Source organism: Octopus sinensis, linkage group LG3 (genome assembly GCF_006345805.1).
Source record: "Octopus sinensis linkage group LG3, ASM634580v1, whole genome shotgun sequence".
Taxonomy (NCBI): Eukaryota; Metazoa; Mollusca; class Cephalopoda; order Octopoda; family Octopodidae; genus Octopus; species Octopus sinensis.
This window is the reverse complement of record NC_042999.1, coordinates 6,376,204-6,396,448: the sequence shown is the minus strand read 5'-3', so window position 1 is coordinate 6,396,448 and position 20,245 is coordinate 6,376,204. Positions and strand designations below refer to the sequence as shown.

The 20,245-nt window shown below is 39.6% G+C and overlaps 1 protein-coding gene across 6 annotated transcripts in view; it reads right to left on the bottom strand.

The window, feature by feature from the left end:
* Nucleotides 1-20,245, bottom strand: part of LOC115209756 (E3 ubiquitin-protein ligase UBR5) — a 111,804-nt gene that overhangs the window by 41,617 nt on the left and 49,942 nt on the right. For 5 of the 6 annotated variants that reach the window (XM_036500835.1, XM_036500837.1, XM_036500836.1 and 2 more), the window contains 8 exons: nucleotides 18,363-18,488; nucleotides 11,839-11,950; nucleotides 9,594-9,748; nucleotides 7,724-7,915; nucleotides 5,953-6,037; nucleotides 4,545-4,682; nucleotides 2,932-3,046; nucleotides 1,466-1,608 (listed from right to left, as the gene is read on the bottom strand). In XM_036500835.1, coding sequence (XP_036356728.1) covers nucleotides 1,466-1,608; nucleotides 2,932-3,046; nucleotides 4,545-4,682; nucleotides 5,953-6,037; nucleotides 7,724-7,915; nucleotides 9,594-9,748; nucleotides 11,839-11,950; nucleotides 18,363-18,488 — 1,066 coding nt within the window. The remainder of the gene's footprint in view (nucleotides 1-1,465; nucleotides 1,609-2,931; nucleotides 3,047-4,544; nucleotides 4,683-5,952; nucleotides 6,038-7,723; nucleotides 7,916-9,593; nucleotides 9,749-11,838; nucleotides 11,951-18,362; nucleotides 18,489-20,245) is intronic. The other variant, XM_036500838.1, reaches the window with a different exon arrangement.

The window sequence follows — 20,245 nt, the reverse complement described above, 5'->3', positions numbered from 1 at the left end:
AATATAACAAAGAATTTAGTAAAATAACTTAGTTGTCATTAAGCTAGTGTTAGGAACATAAATTGTGACTAAGATGGAAGATTTTAACTTAGAACTTATGAAGACAAGACATTTGTCCTCAGAGCCAGAGGCGGTTTCAGCCGGGTTGGTATCAAAAGAGTTAATAACAAAAATCCTTTTTACTATAAGCACAAGGACTGAAACTTTGGGGGTGAGGGAAACTAGTTGACTACATCGGCTCCAGGGCACAACTGGTACTTATTTCATTGACCCCCAAAAGGATGAAAGGCAAACTAAGACCTCAGGAGAGTTTGAACTCAGAGCATCAACAGAGACAAAATGCATCTAAGCATTTTGACCGGCATGCAAACAGTTCTGCCAATTTCAATCAGTTTGTTGTTCTTTATCATTTATTTAATATTTTATTTATTCAACTAGAAGGACAGAAAATAGGGAAAGAAAAAAAAAATTGGTACTTTGAGTGATAAGGGTGACTGATTAGGTTCATATCATTTAAAAAAAAAAAAAAAAAAGGATTGAGGTGAAAAGAAAATCTTTAATTTTCTGTTCCTTGTTTTCTCTTTCAGAAAATGATTAGAATCAGATGCTGTTCAGATACTAAAACCCATCCCAAAACATCAAACGTAACATGTTATGCTTCATCACTTCCCTTTTTATCTGCAGCATTTGAAAATTATTTAAATTCAGACTAACTAAATCTGAAGCTCATATATAATTTTATATTATTTTTTTTTTTTAATTAAAACCCAGTTAGCCGAAAGCTGTAATTACTGTTACAAAAACTAAAGAACTTTTAAAATATTGTTGATTAATATTTCTACTGTAAAACTTTAAAATTTTGACAATAATAATAGTTTAAGTACTAAAAAAAAAAAAAAAAAAAAGATACCAGCTACAAGTTATATCAGATTTATTTTTCTAGAAAATATAGCTAAAAACCCTGATTGTTAACAATAAAATGTTTGCCAAATTCCATGGAATTTTAGATTGGTAGTTAACTCCAGATTTACAGCATTAAAAAGATGGAGAAAACAATGAATGATCCGGAATAAGTTTGAACAGAAAATACATCAGTTGGTGGTATAATACCTTCATCCTCTCAGCCAATTAGCCTCTAATTTAATCGATTTTAATGGATTATTGTTTCCATCAAGAGACCTACTGACTATCGTGTGCGAAGTGAGATAAAACATCATCATTTAACATCCGTTTTCCATGCTGGCATGGGTTGGATGGGACGACAACAGCTGGAAAGCCAGAGAGTTGCACCGGGCTCCAACTGTGTTTTGACATGGTTTCTACAGCTGGATGCCCTTCCTAATGCCAACCACTTCGCAGAGTGTACAGGGTGCCTTAACATGGCGCAAGCATGGGTACAATTTTTACAGGTGTTTTTTTACTGCAAACTGGTCAGAGCCTAGAAAGGATTGCGTTTACATCTTACCTGCTCTGAGAGCATCAAATCCTGGCGGATCTGTCGGCCAGCTTAGTGTAGGAATTGCAATAGAATCCGATTCCCGTACATCAAGACCACTAACAGCACGAGCAGTTGTTGATGCTCTTCTCATCATCTCCCGGAGACTGACACTTTAAAATAGATAAAAAGAAAACAACTTTAAATTAGACAAATCACCAGAGAATATGTCTTTAAACATTAAAAACAAAAACAACAAATTGTCCACGGACAATGAAACAAACATGGCTGAAAACAATACCTCCACCTTCGCTATGACGGAGGTAATAATAGTAATAATAATAATAATAATAAATGCGCTGATGCAGTACCAGGCAGTGGCTCTCATGGCTTCTGATCTTAACTGATTGGAAGTGTTATCATGTATATTGTTTTGTCTTGGTATAAAAAGATGGGCTACAGCAAATATTCTGCTCAATACCACAGATTTGCTTGTCAGTTGTTTGACCTTAACCAGTTGAGCATGTCCCTTAGTGGCTGACGATATGTGCATCTCTGAACACGAACAGAAGTAGTGGGGGAGCATCATAGCCATGTGTTGAGAGGGATTCTTTAGGGTTTGAATAATTCACCTCTGGAAACATGGGTGGTTCGTTCAACATCCTTAAACAACCCTTATTCAGGAACCTTTTGAGCGGGATGGGCTATTCGACCAAAAGAAAATTCTAACTGGGCCCTACCTGCAAGGTCATGTGCTGTTTATTTTGATATGAGATCACCATGTCACGCACATATGGTTGTGATGCATGTGTCTGGTGTACCCTTATCAGACGGGTAGTCATGATGGGTATACTGGGCTTCGTATATTTTACCCCAGTGTCACTTTGATGGCATGAACTGCTCTCTCACTCAATAATAATAATAATAATAATGGCTGTAAATTTTGGCAAAAGGCCAGTAATTTCAGGAGGGGGGGTGCAGTAACTTGTTTACACCAACCCCAGTAATCAACTGGTACTTATTTTATAAGACCCCAAAGGATGAAAGCTAAAGTCAAACCACGGCAGAATTTGAACCCAGAATGTAAATATGGACGAAATGCCGCTAAACATTTTGCCCAGCACACTAACAATTCTGCCAGCTCACCCACAATAATAATAATAACAATAATGGTTTTAAATTCTGGCAAAAGACCAATAATTTGTGGGGAGGTAAGTCAATTACACTGACCCCAGTGTTTAACTTGTACTTCTTTTATAAGTCCCGAAAGGATGAAAGGTAAAGTCAAACCACAGCAGAATTTGAACTCAGAATGTAATGGCAGACAGAATGCTTGTCTGGCATTCTAACGGTTTTGCCAAGCAACAACAGCCACAGTTATCATCATAAATAAAAGAATCTCAGTTGAAATATTTGGCAATGCTTCACCAAAATGTTCACCAAGGAAAGTGTTGACACCAAAAAGAACAAGAGAATAATTTGCATGTCTTACGTACCCACGATTTGTAGAGTCTGTCCCCCGAGCCTGAATAGAAGCCAGCGTCTCAACTGCGCTACTGACAGCATTGAATGTATCCAAACATGGGTTGTAATTTCCCGTGCTTGAAGACTCTGCAAAGAAAACAAAAACAGCACCATTTTATAGACATCATATTTAAAACAATGTTAACAGGTGGACATTACATTTATAACAACATCATTTCATTAAGCATGTATATATAACAACATCAACATCATTTAACATCCGTTTTCTATGCTGGCATGGGTTGGATGGTTTGACAAGAGCCCTTCCTAATGCCAAGCACTTTATAGTAATACCATATGTTGGTGTCCAGTTAGACCAGCACCTCAAATGAAGCTTTTCCTCTCTAACAAGGGGCTTGTGGGTTTCCCTCATTTATCTAGGCCAGTGGTTCCCAATCCTTTTATTTAAATGAGTTCCCCCCCCCCCACAGACCCCTTTTAATATACTTATCCTTATATTTATATAAGGACATCAATCGTCTGGAAGCTGTTCAGCGACGTGCAACCAAAAGAATACCCTCCATCAGGCATTTGCCATATCCTGAACGCCTTGAAACTCCGACGTCTGGCAGCTGACCTGGCAGACACCCATAAAATTATCAACCATCGCACAAACAATAACACTGAGCACCTCTTCAAACTCCACCCATCTAACACCCGTGGACATATTTACAAAGTAAGAAAACAGCACAGCTCCCATGACTTCAGGAAACATTTTTTCACGCTGAGAGTTGCTGAAGCGTGGAACAAACTGCCGGCATCGGTTGTTAGTTGTCGGAGCACTGCATCCTTCAAGACTTCCATGCTTCCTGAGATTCGCCAACACTACACTTGATTTTCTCCCCTCCATACACACACAAGCATGTTCACTTTCCAGACATTTCTACATTACTGCATGTACTTTATATGCACTTTCTGACAAGTTGTGGTGCAACTGAGCACTGTATACAATAATTTCATTATTATTATTATATATGTATCAAAACCAAAATCAAATGGAAATTGTAGTTGGATCCCGTGCCAGTAGCACATAAAAAGCAACATCCAAACGTGGCCAATGCCAGCGTCGCTTTGACTGGCTTCCATGCCGGTGGCATGTAAAAAGCACCAAGCAATCGTGGTCATTCCTAGCCTCCTCTGTCCCCTGTACCGGTGGCATGTAAAAGGCACCCACTGCGTTAGTGGTTGGCGTTAGGAAGGGAATCCAGCTGTGGAAACATTGCCAAATCAGACTGGAGCCTAGAGCAGCATCCTGGCATCCCAGACCCTAGTCAAACCGTCCATCTCATGCCAGCATGGCAAGCGGACGTTAAACGATGATGATGATATACTTATGAAATTTTGAATTTAGTTCACGGACCCCCAGCACAACCTTTGCAGACTACCAGGGGTCTACGGATCCCCAGGTTGGGAACCACTGATCTAGAGTAATTGCTGAGATTTTGAATTCAAGAATTCCACAGGATATTTAATTTATAAAAAAAAGTTTAAGCAAGAATTCCCAATACATATGTTGTTATTTTTGCAATAAATAAATCCTTGATTCTGAATTTCTTCCTCTGCCAAAACCAAAGAATAAGATTACCTGATTCACAGTCTTTATTTGACGATGGGACACAAACTGCAACACAAGTATGGAGGATGTTGCGGCTACCATCACATCTTTCTGTCAACACTTCTTGAACTGTTCTTTGACTCTGCTGACTACCACATGAAGTGGAAGCTGAAAAGAAGCAAAATAGAAAAGCACCATCAATAGTTAAGCAATGAAATCTCTTTTGATAAAGAAAAACCTTCATATCATCATCATTCTAATATGTTTTCCCCATTATTGCAGGGATCAGACCAGGAGAATACAACAAATTGTCTCCTCATGCCTATTTCTATCCATTGATTTACATACAAGTCCATGTGCACACGCACATAAGCACACACACACACACACACACACAATGGGCTTCTTCCACTCTATCTACCAATTTCACCTGGAGGCACATGGCCTAGTGGTTAGAGCAGCAGACTCGCAGTCGATGGATCGTGTGTTCGAATCTCAGACCGGGCAATGTGTGCGTTTATGAGCGAAACACCTAAGCTCTGTGTGGCTCCGGCAGAAGGTAATGGCGAAACTTCTGCTGACTCTTTCGCCATATCTTTCTCTCACTCTTTCCTCCTGCATCTTGTAGCTCACCTGCGACGGACTGGCGTCCTGTCCAGGTGGGGAACCTATACGCCAGGCGTGGCTCGAGAGGGAACAAAAAGCAAAACCAATTTCACCCCTCAAAGCTACAGTAGAAGGCACGACCTGACAGGGTATGGTTGTAGTAACTAAGATTCCAAAACCATACCAGAAAATTGTCCTGATGCTTTTGTCAACAGAAGGAATCTGAGTTATTTACTTTTGGGGTTAAGCTCACAAGTAAATGTCGTGAAACATTAATTTGGCACCTTTTTTTATTTGCACACTCTCACAAACCTACCCAGCCAATCATCCTCGATTCTCTGCCCCTATTCTTTGTCCATTTTCTTCTATGTTAAGGGCATGCCCTGATACCACATCTCCACCATTCTTTTTTCCCCTTTCCCCTACAGCAACACTTGTTCCTGTCCCCTCTATCTTATTTCAGCCTCTCAACATCTGCCACAAAGCTATCTCTCTCAATAGTACCCCAACACACACTCAACTGAGGGGTCTCATCTTTCAAGTTACTCGACAATCTTGTTTTTGCCAATCCATGAAAACGCAAACCCAGTACAGTCTATTGTATTGGCGTGGTGTTAGGAAAGGTATTTTATCGTTTTCTACTGTTTTTTTGTACTGATTATTTTTAACAAAATCACAATTTCTCCCAATTATTTCTTCACTTGGAATGCAATCTTCCAAAGAATTTACACATAAAAAAAAAAAGAAAATGGTCAGGTTTTTTTTTTAACTACTACAGAAAAATAAATTACTCAAGAAGAGAGGTTTTACATTTGTTCAGACTGTAACTTACCATTATGTTCTGGCTCCATGGAACTCATAATAGTTCTAACCTTCTCCAAATCACATCGAAGAATATGGGGAATTAGCATTTGATGCTACAAAAGAGAATATTTAAGAAACTGTAATAATATATAACTATATACAAGAATTTAACATTATCTTCAATCATATATTTTTGTTATACATCCTGTTGCACAAACAACTCATATTTTCACAAATAATCTAAACCTCCTCCAAATATAATGGACCACCTTCACAAATGATCCCAAGTAAAATATATATATATATATATATATAGTGTGTGTGTGTAGAATATGAAGGGTTTAGTTCAGTGGTGATCTAAATGGATACACTAAGTGCTATAACTGGTCGTCCGTTAGGTTCCAAGTTCACAGCTGAGGCTAGAGCTAGGCAGGACAAGTATCTCAAGTCATTTAGAATAATTTAGGGTGAGGTGAATTTAAAGTCTTACAGCTGTTTCTGGGATATCTCAAGTGATAGGCTAGCATGTCCATACACTGGGTATTTTGCCATCAGAGACAAGGTATGTATGAAAGTTCCAGACAGGGAAATTATATACATATATATTCTTTTACTAGTTTTAGTCATTTGACTGCGGCCATGCTGGAGCACTGCCTTTAATCAAACAAACTGACCCTGGGACATTCTTTGTAAGCCTAGTACTTATCCTATCTGTCTTTTTTGCCGAACCACTAAGTTACAGGGATGTAAACACACCAACATCAATTGTTAAGCAATGTTGGTGGGACAGACACACAAACACACACATATATATATATATATATATATATATATATATACACATATGACGGGCTTCTTTCAGTTTCCGTCTACCAAATCCACTCACAAGGCTTTGGTTGGCCTGAGGCTATAGAAGACACTTGCCCAAGGTGCAACGCAGTGGGACTGAGCCTGGAACCATGTGGTTGGGAAGCAAGCTTCTTACCACACAGCCATGCCTGCGCCTATATATATTTGATTTGTTCCAGTCATTAGACTGCAGCCATGCTGGGGCACCACTTGAATTTTTTTTTTAATTGAATTGACCCCAGTACTTTCTTTTTTATGTCTGATACTTATTCTATTGGTCTCATTTTGCTAAACTGCTAAGTTACAGGGACATGGGCAAACCAAAACCAGTTGTCAACTGGTGGTGGTGGACAAACAGACAAATATACACACAATGGGCTTCTTTCAGTTTCCATCTACCATCTCCACTCACAAGGCTTTGGTCAGCCTGAGGCTACAGCAGAGGACACTTGGCCAAGGTGCCATGCAGTGGGACTGAACTCAGAACTCTATGGTTGAGAAGCAATCTTCTTAACACACAACCATATATATACATATGTCTATTTAATGACTAAAAATATAGATATAAAATATATAGTATACAAGTAGTATAAAAATGGGCAGCAGAGATTTTGGCATCGCCACTCTTGGTGCTGCCTCTTTGGTATTTCTAATTCAACACTGTCTTATGCCACATCAAACGGTCTAATTTTTTTATTCTCTTTCTCTCTTTCTCAGTGTATGTGTATGTGTGTGTGTGTGTGTGTGTGCACGCATGAGCATGTGTGTCTTCTTCCTGTGTCAAAACAGGTCAAATGTCCATCCAGCCATGCCAAATTATCAGCTTCCATACATCAGCACCCAATCTCATCTCATACCAGCATAAAATATATATAAAAAATGCATAATACATATAAAAAGAAATATACAATAAATAGAATTAAAAGCTCTAAAAAACTGTGTGGTGTTACCTCTACAGCTAAGACAATGATCACAGCTTTGTTCTTCATATTACTGGCTACATTGGAAAGACACTGGGCTCGGACACTGAGGCAACGCACAGGTGGGAGGTCAAGCCACAATGGATCACGTATGCCGTCAGTGCAATCTTTGGCCAGAGGATAAATAGCTCCACAACCATCACGTAACAAAACTGGAGATTCCTAGAAAATATTAAAATAATGTAAAAATGCTGTAAAACAAAAAGTTCCATATTGAAAGAAAAATCTGTTACCTGTAGAGGAGAAATATTGACTTACAAGTAGAAAAATAGAGTTGCATATAGGACACAGGACTGTACCATTTTCTTACCTTAATAATGTGATGTTGAAATCTATTGTTCCCTTATAGTAAATGAGAATGTCTTAATACTATGTTTTATAAACCAGATATATGTGTCCCTGAATCAAAATACTTTAATCCTTTCATTACCGAGTATATTTTGAGATGCTCTGTATTTCTTCCAATTAATTTTAAATATAACAAAGAATTTAGTAAAATAACTCAGTTATCATTCAGTTAGTGTTAGGAACATAAATTGTGACTAAGATGGAAGATTTTAACTTAGAACTTATGAAGACAAGACATTTGTACTCAGAACTAGAGGTGGTTTCAGCCAGGTTGGTAATGAAAGGGTTAAAAATATCATGGTGACATTAACCCTTTTGCTACCATATTTCTTTTGAGATGCTCTGTTTCTTACAATTAATTTTAAATATAACAAAGAATTTAGTAAAATAATTTAGTTATTAGGAACGTAAAATGTACATTATTTACATTGGGTGGATATGTGTTCTCATCTTGTTTGTTGTTACCACAACATTTCAGCTGATGTACTCTCCAGCCTTCATCAGGTGTCCTGGTGGAATTTTGAACCAAGATCTGGCCTCTCATTCCTAAGGTATTTTTTGATATTATTACTATTTATTCAAGGCACTGCCTGGAATTAAACTCCGAATAAAAAAACCTTAGGAATGAGAACTCCGGGTTGGGTTCAAATCCACCAGGACACCTGATGAAGGCTGGAGAGTAGATGTGCCAAAACATTGTGGTAACAACAAACAAGATGAAGACATATCCGTCCAATGTAACTAATGTACAGAATTCTCTAAAATATATAACACAATATAAACTGTGACTAAGGCATGGTGGAAGATTTTAATTCAAAACTTATCAAAACAAGACATTTGTACAACAGAGCCAGAGGTGGTTTTAGCCAGGTTGGTATTGAAAGGGTTAAAAGACTGGAAAATCCTAATATATCCAACGAGACATTTTTTCATAACTGAGAAAGAAATGATTATGCCTGTAGACTAAAACTGCGTTTCTATTGAAGATGTGAAGAAGTAATATTGTTGTAGTGATACAAGAACACACAGCAAAGAATAGGATTTTCACAGCATGAAGAACTGAACATGATGTTTGATAAGGGACACAGATGGAGTCGATAGTGCCAGTGATTGACCAGGAGTTCACCACCTGAACTCACTCAAATTTAGACTGTGTCCAGAAACAATCCAATCAACACCAGTAAACTTGGACACGTCTTTTGTCTCTATTGAGTCTTTTAGTTTATTTAGTGCCAGAGATCTCAAAATGATTGCTGGGCACCAGTTCCCAATTTATTCTTTCACATTTCTTCAGAATTGTTAAATTTTTAGACTTGGTGTCTCTCTTTTTAGTTTTAAATGTAATTTTATTGAGCGAAACAAGACAAACTTCATTTCCTTGACGTAAACTTATGATTGCATATCACACAATCTCTGTTGTCTTCTCTAAACATGAAAGTTATGTTCCTCTTCCCAAAATCCTTTAAAACATTAATACTGCTTGTATATTTACCTCACCACTGTTATGCAGAGTAATTGGTCGGTCGAAATTGCCAAGGAAAGACTGGGTGTCGGTTGGAAAAGGGCTGTTTTGTTCTACTTTACCAGAACTAAGATTGTAAACCATATAACTGAGACGGGCTCCACATCGAGCAATCACATGAATGCCTGGAAATAGAAATAAACACCATAAGCAATTGGCTGCTCAACGACCTTTTGTGTGTTAGATGAGAAAAAATACAAAGACGACCAAATGGCTGTTAATCACTGAAGCCCTGATCACAAGATATCTTGTAATAACTCAAATATTCATTGACAATGAGATAATTTGTACCAGTAAAAAAAAAAAAAAACACAGTCCAGAGATACCTTGTGGTTTTATCCTTCCTTATACACCGTATTTATTTAGATGCTGGATTTTTTTTTTTAGTTTTACTGAAAATTTCTCGCACATAAAAAAAAGCACCCACTACACTCTTGGAGTGGTTAGCATAAGGAAGGGCATCCAGCTGTAGAAACTTTGCCAGTCAGATTGGAGCCTGGTGTGGCCTCCTGGCTCTCCAGACCTCAGTCAAACTGCTCAACCCATGCCAGCATGGAAAACAGACATCTGAATGCATTTCCAAGCATGTTGGAGATGGGTCGTATTTTTTGCCCTTGCTCCTTTAATACAATTATTATCATCATCATCGTTTAACATCAGCTTTCCATGCTGGCATGGGTTGAACGGTTCAACTGGGGTCTGGGAAGCCAGAAGGCTGCACCAGACCCAGTTTGATCTGGCAATGTTTCTACAGCTGGATGCCCTTCCTAATGCCAACCACTCCATGAGTGTAGTGGGTGCTTTTTACGTGCCACCGGTACAGGTGTTGCCAGACGAGGCTGCAAACGGCCACGTTCGGATGGTTCTCTTACATGCCACCGGCACTGGTATCACAGCTACAAATTCCATTGATGTTGATAGATTACGATTTTGATTTTAACAAAATTGACTTCAGTACTTATATCCAGTTTTTTATTGGTTGTTAGGTGGGGGATGAGCAAGACCATCTTCCCATTGAGGAATGGGTAGAACAGAATTACAGGTGGATTTTCTACAGCCATCCTGCCTTTCACCAGCCTTCACTTATTTCCCCGAATTTTCACAAGAGATTGGAAATGGACACTGCTAGCATAACAGTGACATTTACTGGCATGAAACACCATGACTGGGCTCTCTAGTCTCTCCAGTCTCAAGGCTATAATAGAAAAATAATGACGGTCTGAACCCACACTGGTTGCAAATTTAGCTTAACACAGCAGCATCTGCATTTAAAACTTCATGCAATAGTTGCAAGTAAATCTTCATTTTCTGCATGATCAAAGACACCATTATTTAATTGATACGTCCTTATAGAACACAAGCTGAAAAATTTTAGAATTAAAAATTGTATCACTTAAGGGAAAGTTGTAGTGTCCAGTATCAAAGAACTACAAGGCAAAAAAGTGACCGATTATTATACCAGTCCAAGATTGCTCCTGATCAAGAATAACCCAAGCAACATCGAAATTGAAACTGGCAATATGCAGACCTCATTTTAGTGGAAAAAATCTCAAACTTACTTATTATATATATATATATATATAGGCACAGGAGTGGCTGTGTGGTAAGTAGCTTGCTAACCAACCACATGGTTCCGGGTTCAGTCCCACTGCGTGGCACCTTGGACAAGTGTCTTCTGCTATAGCTCCGGGCCGACCAATGCCCTGTGAGTGGATTTGGTAGACGGAAACTGAAAGAAGCCTGTCGTGTATATATGTGTGTGTGTGTGTGTGTGTGTGTGTGTGTGTGTTGTGTTTGTTTGGCCCATTAGCATTGCTTGACAACCGATGTTCGTGTGTTTATGTCCCCATCACTTAGCAGTTCGGCAAAAAGAGAACGATAGAATAAGTACCGGGCTTACAAAGAATAAGTCCCGGGGTCGATTTGCTCAACTAAAGGCAGTGCTCCAGCATGGCCGCAGTCAAATGACTAAAACAAGTAAAAGAGTATATATATATATATATATATATATAAATAAATAAATAAATAAATGGCAAGCTTCTTTCAGTTTCTGTCAACTAATTCCACTCAGAAGGCTTTGGTTGGCCCAGGGTGTCACACAGTGGAACCAAACCTGGGACCGTAAGGTCGGGAAGCAGACTTCTTAACCACACAGCCATTGCCTGTGTGTAAAATAGTTGAAAAGCCAAAAAAAGAGAGAACTTGAAAGTTGTACCTTCACAATCCACAGCAACAGCTAAAATCTGTCCATTTTCAACAATGGTCACTTTCTTAGGAATCTTCTGAAAGCAGTCTGGTATCCGAGGAGCGCTTGATCCTCTGAGTACCTACGAGAATAAGAAGGAAGTCGTTTTTTTTAGATCAGCCAAAATTGAGAGAGGAGGAGGGAGAGAGGAGAGAGAGAGAGAGAAAGAGAGAGAAGAGAAGAGAGAGAAGAGAGAAGAGAGAGAAAGAGAGAGAAGAGAAGAGAAGAGAGAGAAGAGAGGAGAGAGAGAGAAGAGAGGAGAGAGAGAGAGAGAGGAGAGAGAGAAAGAGAGAAGAGAGAGAGAGAGGAGAGAGGAGAAGAGAGGAGAGAGAGAGAGAGAGAGGAGAGAGAAGAGAGGAGAGAGAGAAGAGAGAGGAGAGAGAGAGAAGAGAGGAGAAGAGAGAAGATAGAGAGAGAAGAAGAGAGAGAAGAGAGAAGAGAATAGAAGAGAAGAGAGAGAGAAGAGAAGAGGAGAGAGAGAGAGAAGAGAATAGAGAGAGAGAGAGAGGAGAGGAAGAGAAGAGAGAGAGGAGAAGAGAGAGAAGAGAAGAGAGAAGAGAGAAGAGAAGAGAAGAGGAGAAGAGAGAAGAGAGAAGAGAGAAGAGAAGAGAGAAGAGAGAAGAAGAGAAGAGAAGAAGAGAGAGAGAAGAGAGGAGAGGAGAGAAGAGAGAGAGAGAAGAAGAGAGAGAAGAGAAGAAGAGAGAAGAGAAGAGAAGAGAGAGAGAAGAGAAGAGAAGAGAAGAAGAGAGAGAGAGAGAGAAGAGAAGAGAGAGAGAGAAGAGAAGAGAGAGAGAGAAGAGAAGAGAGAGAGAGAAGAGAAGAGAGAGAAGAGAAGAAGAGAGAGAAGAGAAGAGAAGAAGAGAAGAGAGAAGAGAAGAGAAGAGAGAGAGAGAGAAGAAGAGAGAGAAGAGAGGAGAGAGAGAGAAGAGAAGAGAGAGAGAGAAGAAGAGAGAGAGAGAAGAGAGAGAGAAGAGAAGAAGAAGAGAAGAGAGAAGAGAAGAGAAGAGAGAAGAGAAGAAGAGAAGAGAGAAGAGAAGAGAGGAGAGGAGAGGAGAGAAGAGAGAAAGAGAGAGAGAGAGAGAGAGAGAGAGAGAGAGAGAGAGAGAGAGAGAGAGAGAGAGAGAGAGAGAGAGACAGACAGACAGAAAGGCAGCTACTTTTACTAGCAGCACTTTTATTAATATTTTCAATTTTGAATTATTACGTTCAGGAAAAAACTGAAAAATAACAGACATGACTTGCATAATTGATCTCATTAAGTAAATTTCACTAAAATGAGAAATATTAATTTAATAAACAATCATCATCATCATCATCATCATCGTTGTTTAGCGTCCGTTTTCCATGCTAGCATGGGTTGGACGGTTCTACTGGGGTCTGTGAAGCCAGAAGGCTTCATCAGGCCCAGTCAAATCTGGCAGTGTTTCTACGGCTGGATGCCCTTCCTAACGCCAACCACTCCGTGAGTGTAGTGGGTGCTTTTTACGTGCCACCCGCACTGGTGCCAGACAGAGCTGGCAAACGGCCACAAACGGATGGTGCTTTTTATGTGCCACCGGCACAAGGGCCAGGCGAGGCTGGCAACGGACACGAAACGGGGCGGTGCTGGCAACGGTCGCGAAACGGAAAGTTCTCTTACATGCCACCGGCACTGGTAACACATCTGCAATTTCCATTGATCGATTTCGATTCTGATCCTCACTTGCCTCAACACGTCTTCAGAAGTAGAGTTTTGTGTCCCAAGAAGGGAAGGTATGCATACGTAGGCTGGCTCCATCCCATGTAGAAGGCCACGGGTTATGGACTCACTTGTCCTGCCGGGTCTTCTCGCGCACAGCACACTTCCAGAGGACTCGGTCTCTAGTCATTTCCTCAGTGAGACCTAAAGTTCGAAGGTCGTGCTTCACCACCCCGTCCCAGGTTTTCCTGGGTCTGCCTCTTCCACAGGTTCCCTCAACCGCTAGGGTGTGGCACTTTTTCACACAACTATCTTCATCCATTCTCGCCACATGACCATACCAGCGCAAACGTCTCTCTTGCACACCACAACTGATGCTTCTTAGGTCCAGCTTTTCTCTCAAGGTACTTACACTCTGCCGAGTATGAGTACTGGCATTACACATCCATCGGAGCATACTGGCTTCATTTCTAGCGAGCTTACGCATATCCTCAGCAGTCACGGCCCATGTTTCACTGCCATGTAGCATGGCTGTTCGTACACACGCATCATACAGTCTGCCTTTCACTCTGTGCGAGAGGCCTTTTGTCACCAGCAGAGGTAAGAGCTCTCTGAACTTTGCCCAAGCTATTCTTACTCTAGCAGTTACACTTTCAGCACACCCGCCCCCGCTGCTGACTTGGTCACCTAGGTAACGGAAACTATCAACTATTTCTAGTTTTTCTCCCTGGAAAGTGACGGAAGTTGGTCTCAGAGCATTTTCAGTGTTTATTGTTCCTGAGCATCTGCCACATACAAAAACCATCTTCCTAGTTAGCCTTCCTTTGACATTGCTGCACCTCTTATGTGTCCATAGCTTACACTTGGTGCATCTTATAGAGTTTCTACCTACACCTTTTCTACAGATCGAGCAGGGCCATCTACCTGAAGGTGTTTGTGATTTGTCTACCTTCCTACTGATTACGACTTTGGTTTTAGCTAGATTGACTGAGGCCCTTCGATTCTAATCCTTGTTTCCACACCTGAAACTTCTCCTCCAGTTCTGATAGCGACTCAGCAATTAGAGCAAGGTCATCAGCATAGAGGAGCTCCCAAGGGCATCCTGTCTTGAATTCCTCCGTTATTGCCTGGAGGACTATGATAAATAGGAGGGGGCTGAGTACTGAGCCTTGGTGGACCCCTACCTCTACCCGGAATTCTTCACTGTACTCATTTCCAACCCTCACCCTACTAGCAGCATCCCTATACATGGCCCGCACAGCTCTCACTAACCATTCATCTATCCCTAGTTTCCTCATTGCCCACCAGATAAGGGATCGGGGGACCCTGTCGAAGGCTTTCTCCATGTCAACAAAAGCCAGGTACAGGGGCTTATCTTTGGCTAGGTATTTCTCCTGCAGCTGCCTTACCAGGAATATAGCATCAGTAGTACTTTTCCCTGGCACAAACCCAAACTGCATCTCATCTAAACTAACTCTCTCTCTAATTAGTTGGGCTATGACCCTCTCCGTAACCTTCATCACCTGATCCAACAGCTTGATACCTCTGTAGTTATTTGTATCTAGGGCATCACCTTTACCTTTGTAGCAGTTGACTATTATACTGCTACACCAGTCATTGGGTATGACCCCTTTGTGTATCACCTGATTAACTATACGGGTGACTAGGCTATAGCCGACACTACCAGACATTTTGAGCATCTCTGCAGTGATTCTGATGGGCCTGGGGCTTTCCTGTCTTCATGCTTCTAATTGCCTTAGCTACCATGGAACTATCAACTCGGATAGCTGGTCCCTCTGTTGGGTCAACATTCGGCAGACTCTCTTTATCCCATTCATTTTCTTCATTCAGCAACCTTTCATATTGGCATCTCCAAACCTCTCTCTTTGCATCCTCATTTAGCGCAAGTGAACCATCTTCCATGCGAACACACTTCTCTCCTACCACATCACGATTCTCTCTCACACACTGTCTTGCAACGCGAAACACCTCCAGTCTTTGGTCCTCACGGCGCAGAACATTGGCAAATTTTTTCTTATCTGCTTCCCCTCTGGCTAAATAAACCCGTCTCCTAGCTTCTCTTTTGGCAGTCTGATACAATTCCCTGCTACCCCCATTTTTCCAGACCTTCCAAGCCTGTCTCTTTTCTCTAATAGCCCTGTCTACAATATTGTTCCACCACCACGTTATTCTAGGTCGAGAGGGGACTTTGCACCAGCCACAGATCTGGTCAGTGGCTCTCAGCAGGTTGTCCCTTAGAAACGTCCAGCTGTCTTCTACCCCCTGTGATGCTCTATCCCCTTCTACTTCGTCAGAGGCTTCAAGTAATATGTCCCTAAATCTCTGTCCATTTGCAGGATCTTTAAGCTTCCAGATCCTTCTTCTCCATATTTGTCGTCTTCTGGTTGTCCTCCTAGTCCTGATCCTAAAGTCACTAACTACCAGTCTATGTTGTGGAGTACATTCTTCCCAGTCTATGTTGTGGGCACTGTATAAAATAATTTCTATCCTCTAATTTCTTTAATAATGAAAGATATTCCAGACAGAAAAACTGCAAATGTAGAAGCCAGGGGGGAGTCATCTTGATAATCTTAAATACTCTACGTACGAAACTGTTTAGGTTTTACAAGTGTTTTGGTTTCTTAATTTCATAATCGTGACACTCCGTCGGTTACGACGACAAGGGTTCCAGTTGATCCGATCAACAGAACAGCCTACTCATGAAATTAACATGCAAGTGGCTGAGCACTCCACAGACATGTGTACCCTTAACGTAATTCTTGGGGGAGATTCAGTGTGACAGAGTGTGACAAGGCTGGCCCCTTTCAAATACAGGTACAACAGAAACAGGAAGAAAGAGTGAAAGAAAGTTTTGGTGAGAGAGTACAGAAGGGTTCACCACCAATCTCTGCTAGAGCCTCATGGAGCTTTTAGGTGTTTTCACTCAAACACTCACAACGTCCAGTCTGGGAATCGAAACCACGATCCTACAACCATGAGTTCGCTGCCCTAACCACTGGGCCATTGCGCCCCCAATCTCATAACTCAGTTTGGTTAACAGAATAACAATTTTAAATAAATAATTCATTCTTTAAAAGTGCATAGCTTATCTTACGAGATGAAAATATTAAGTTTTTAAATTTAATATCTTTAAACTAAAATTATGACGGAAAAAAAAAGCATGCATAGAAAAATGGAATAGAAACAGCAAAAGCATAACAAAATATCCAAAGGGGAATGAGTGCAAAGAGAGAACAATATTGTTTCTTTTAATGTGAAATAATTAATTTGGTTAGCTGCATGCATTATATTAACATAAAAAAGAAAACTGTATATTTGAACCTCTCCCCCCCTCACACATACACATTCTTGTATATAATAGGTTGTGGTGCACCTGAGCACTGTCATTATTATATTTACTTACTAACAATAAGGTGGTGAGCTGGCAGGATCGTTAGCCAGCCAGGGTAAAATGCTTAGTGGTATTTCATTCGTCTTTACATTCTGAAATCAAATGCTGCTGAGGTCAGTTTTGCCCTTCATCTTTTTGAAGCCAGGCCGATGTCAGGACCGCATGACTGGCTCCCATGCCAGTGGCACGTAAAAAGCACCCACTACACTCTCAGAGTGGTTGGTATTAGAAAACCTTGCCAGATCAGATTGGAGCCTGGTGCAGCCCTCTGGCTTGCCAGTCCTCAGTCAAACTGTCCAACCAATGCCAGTATGGAAAGCAGATGTTAAGTGATGGTGATGAAAATAGATACCAGTGGGACACTGGGGTAAAATGTAATTGATTTACCCTCCCTCCCCTGAAACTGTTGGCCATGTGCCAAAATTTGAAACCAAGAAAACAACTCTTTAAAAAATTTCAAAATTTTTAGTTAGTTATGGAAAAGGTGTGTAATAAATTATTTACTAAAATCATCAGAGCTTCCACCTTCTGGAAAATAAAAAAAAATTTAGGCCTCACCAAATACTTTTCATGATTTAGTATAAGCATATTCTTCTGGTAATCTAGTCTACAGCAAATTAAATATGTATATGTAAATATCTAAGAACTGGTCATCTGTTTATATTGGCTGAATTTCATAGTGCTTTTGCTAAGTCATCTGGTCCGAGATGATATTAACAGTGCCAATTCTAAAGAATTGTTATGCCTATAATTGTTCCAAGTTGTGTAACCAATAAACACCTGATGAATGTCGAGTGTGTTATTTGTTTGAGATGACAAATTACTGAAATACATGCAGAGACACCCTGCCTCAGAAAGCAGATATAAGCGATATCTGATGATGATCTGAATAGAGAACAGATATGACAAAAGGATCCACAAAACTAACAGTAGCAAGCTCTGAGAATTTGGAATTAAATGCAAGACAAAAAATCAAGCGGAAAATTGCAAACCTATATTAGATATATTAAACACACACACACACAGAGTTTAATTTTGGAAATTTGTTTTTAAATAGTTGTAATTTGCTTTATCAACTATTTTGGCATAAACCCAAAAACATTATTTCAAATTCCAAGCAGAAGATTAACAAAATTATTTGAAATAAACAAGCTTAGATTTGAAACCCCAAACCCCTACCCCCACTTTTTTTGGCTTGTTTGTTTCCAAAGACATCAAAGTTATTTACTAATCAACATTAATGTTTGTAACTAATAGAAAGTGAGCAGGGAGTGAAAGGGGTTGAAAAAGTGAGGCAAATGTGTTAGGTTTTGTTATTTCACTCTATCAAGCCAGTCAAATCCAACTAAAATCTCCAACCAATGTGGAATGTAGTGAGATCCAATCAAGGATTATTTTTCCTACCTGCAATTCATCTTTTCGCAACAGCCGACAATCTTGCAGCACAGCTGAAGGATCTTCTTTGGACGCTGACCCCATCTGATCAGTTTCTTTGGGCTGGAATTTTATAGCAGCATAGGCACCATCAACCTAAAGGGGGGAAAAAAAAAATGGAGAAGCTATCAACACTAAGACTTTCTATAAACTGACTGAACAGACACTGCCTTCCATGTTTTTACTTGGAGTAACAGAAGAAAGGAGGAAAAAATTTTTTTATTGAAGCTGAGGGGATTTAAATGAGAAGACACTGAGAAATCCTTCAAAGAAACAAAACTACCCCAGACTCAACTAGAAAAAGAGAACACTGGAAAAATATCAGACATACTATCTATATACTGTCTGTATTGGTCAGTGTGATGTCTTCATCTTTCATTGGTGCTTTCACTATGTTTTGGCTGTTTTATGCTCCAGCTTTCTCTTCAGGTGTTATGTTGAACTCGGTTGCTGTATCGGAGCTTCAATCAACCGAGTCCAACACAAGACACCTAAAGAAGGCTGGAGCACACAACAGCCAAAACATAGCGAAAGCAACACTGGAGACGTGGATACCAGACTGACTAATATAAACAGTATGCGTAACAGAAATCCTAGTCTCAGAAATACTGTTCAAAGAACCAAAACAACAGAATCCCCTGAAACAACCAAAGACACATTTTTCTTCAGATCTACGACAAAAACAACTGAAAGTTAAAACCTCTTAGAATTCAGTTTTAAATAACTATGCGAAAAGGAAAATATTACATTAAATGTCCCATTTAATTCTAGCTAAACGGCAACAAAAAAAATTAATTAAAATAATAGATATTAGACAAAAGTAAACTAGTTAGAAAGGAGCCTGAAGTTTAAACTGATGGCATAGAAATCTATCTTTCTAGAAAGTTCCCTCGAATAGTCTAAAACTGTTCTGCAAGAGTCCGAAACAAAATGCAATGCCCCTATTCCCAATACAATAATGAAGGGATATATGTTTTGAGATTACTATTAAACAACCTGCCTAATGCCAGTGGCACGATAACATATGTCCAGTCTATGCTGTAAAGTGGTTGAAGAAGGGCATAAAAGAAAAAACATGCCAAAAAAAAATTAAAATATGCCATAGGCCATAACAAGAACTTGGTGCTTTGTCTTACTGTGTGTTTAAGGAGACAAGGGACTGCAACGAGTGGTGAAGTGCTGTGTGCTATTGTAAACTCCATCCAACCCATGCCAGCATGGATAAACAGATATAAAAACAATGATGGTACAATATAAGTGTCTATTTTTACAAGACTGATGCACAAACTATGCGCTTTTGTGAATTTTCTATCAAATTGTTTGAAGCAGCTTCCTACAACTAAGCCACAATGAAGGTTACTGAAACTTAGACGCACTTTTCATGATACAAGGCGGGAAAAAATACAAAAGCTGAGGACAGAAAGCAAACCAGGCCAAACATTATTCATAAAGCAAGCATTTGTACAATATTGACAAGAATATTTCATACTAAATATATTTGGCTTTATATATATATTAAATAAAAACAATATTAAACATTATACATAAAAGAATATATAAGACTAACATTAAACATTATAAGCACTATTTCGAGATGATTCTCAGTTTCAAAATAACTCATTTTGAGCCATAAGCATTGTAACCTGACTATTTATAATTTATAATTCAAGAACAGATATTTGAGTTCAGTCACTGTAATATTAAGTGGCATCGTTAATACTAAACATCTTAGCTATTCCATATACATATATAATAATCAACCAATTAAAAAAGAAATGATGATGATAACTAACTGGGGCTATGGCATTGGTTGGTTTGTAATAAATTAAAGATAATCTATTTCTTTACTACCC